The sequence below is a fragment of the Plasmopara halstedii genome (genome assembly GCF_900000015.1).
Source record: "Plasmopara halstedii genome assembly, contig: Scaffold_2335, whole genome shotgun sequence".
In the NCBI taxonomy this organism is placed as follows: Eukaryota; Oomycota; class Peronosporomycetes; order Peronosporales; family Peronosporaceae; genus Plasmopara; species Plasmopara halstedii.
In genome coordinates this window covers 1-1026 of record NW_020189242.1, presented here as the reverse complement: position 1 = coordinate 1026, position 1026 = coordinate 1, and the positions used below count along the sequence as shown (strand labels likewise).

The 1026-nt window shown below is 46.1% G+C and overlaps 1 protein-coding gene across 1 annotated transcript; it reads right to left on the bottom strand.

Annotated features, from left to right (window-relative positions):
* Window positions 1-13: 13 nt before the first annotated feature.
* On the bottom strand, window positions 14-884 carry PHALS_03419 (hypothetical protein L915_09137; the record flags this gene model as incomplete). The annotated part of the gene is made up of 1 exon (XM_024717624.1): window positions 14-884. A coding segment is annotated over one exon (871 nt), but the record flags the coding sequence as incomplete, so codon positions are not given.
* Between the last annotated feature and the right edge of the window lie 142 nt (window positions 885-1026).

Below are 1026 nucleotides of genomic sequence, written 5' to 3'. Positions count from 1 at the left end.
AGCATGTTTTCACCACTTAGATCATACTGCACCATTGTGACTCCGCAATAGCGTTGACGATCGATATTCACGACACCCAGAGTTCCAGGCATGCGGCGGTCATTATAGTGAAATGGTTTTCGCAACTGAAGCCACGACAAGCGAAAGAGGTCTTTATCTCCCCACACAAGTTTTAATTTCGTGAATAAATTGGGCTTATGTGTCGCGTAGAACATGAGCTGATCAAGCATTGGTCTGCTTCTAGCTCGATCCACCAACAATTGACCACTTTCCTGTTCCAACATATCCACGTACTCGATGTCCAAAAGCTCCCATACTAAGCTCTGAGCATGCAGATTAAAAATTGAATTTCCAGGGTGCCAAAAGTCAGGCCAAAAGATGGCTCCATATTTCTTCATCGCTTCGGAGGCAAATAATGGGGTGGGATCTCGCAAAGCAAAATTATCGGCGTCCAGCAGCAAAACGCGAGTGAAGTGAGAATAATACAGAGCGTGTACTTTTACGTTGAAGCCATAGATGCGCTCGTCGAAGATTTGTCTTACGTATATGGGTCCATACGTTTTGATCAATAGCAATAACACTGGGTTCTCCAGATGTAGTTCTTCGTGACGAAACCATATTTCGATTGGAAGGATACACCCAACATCACGTAGACGATGAATACTTGCAAATGCACTGGGGAGTACGCCTTCGTACACCGCCATAACGATTCCGTCCGGACTGAAAAAGTCAAGAGCCATCGGTGGATCGTGACGATAGGTCTTCGCATGGAATCGAAACGAAGAGAAAGCATTTGCCAACTCACAGGTAAATCGAGTGTCGTCTTTGAGGGAAAGACTCGTCGTCTGCATAATTTGGTATACGTGACCTGAAGTAGCATTCATCACGAGGCAATACCCAGCATCACCTGCTTGAATTCGTTGCCAGCATTCTCTTCTCGTTCCTAGCTCATCTCCGCTGTCGTTAGTCTCCACCCACCCAAGACACTTGAAGTCGTGCTTTGTCCATGCCTGCCTTTGGACAGAA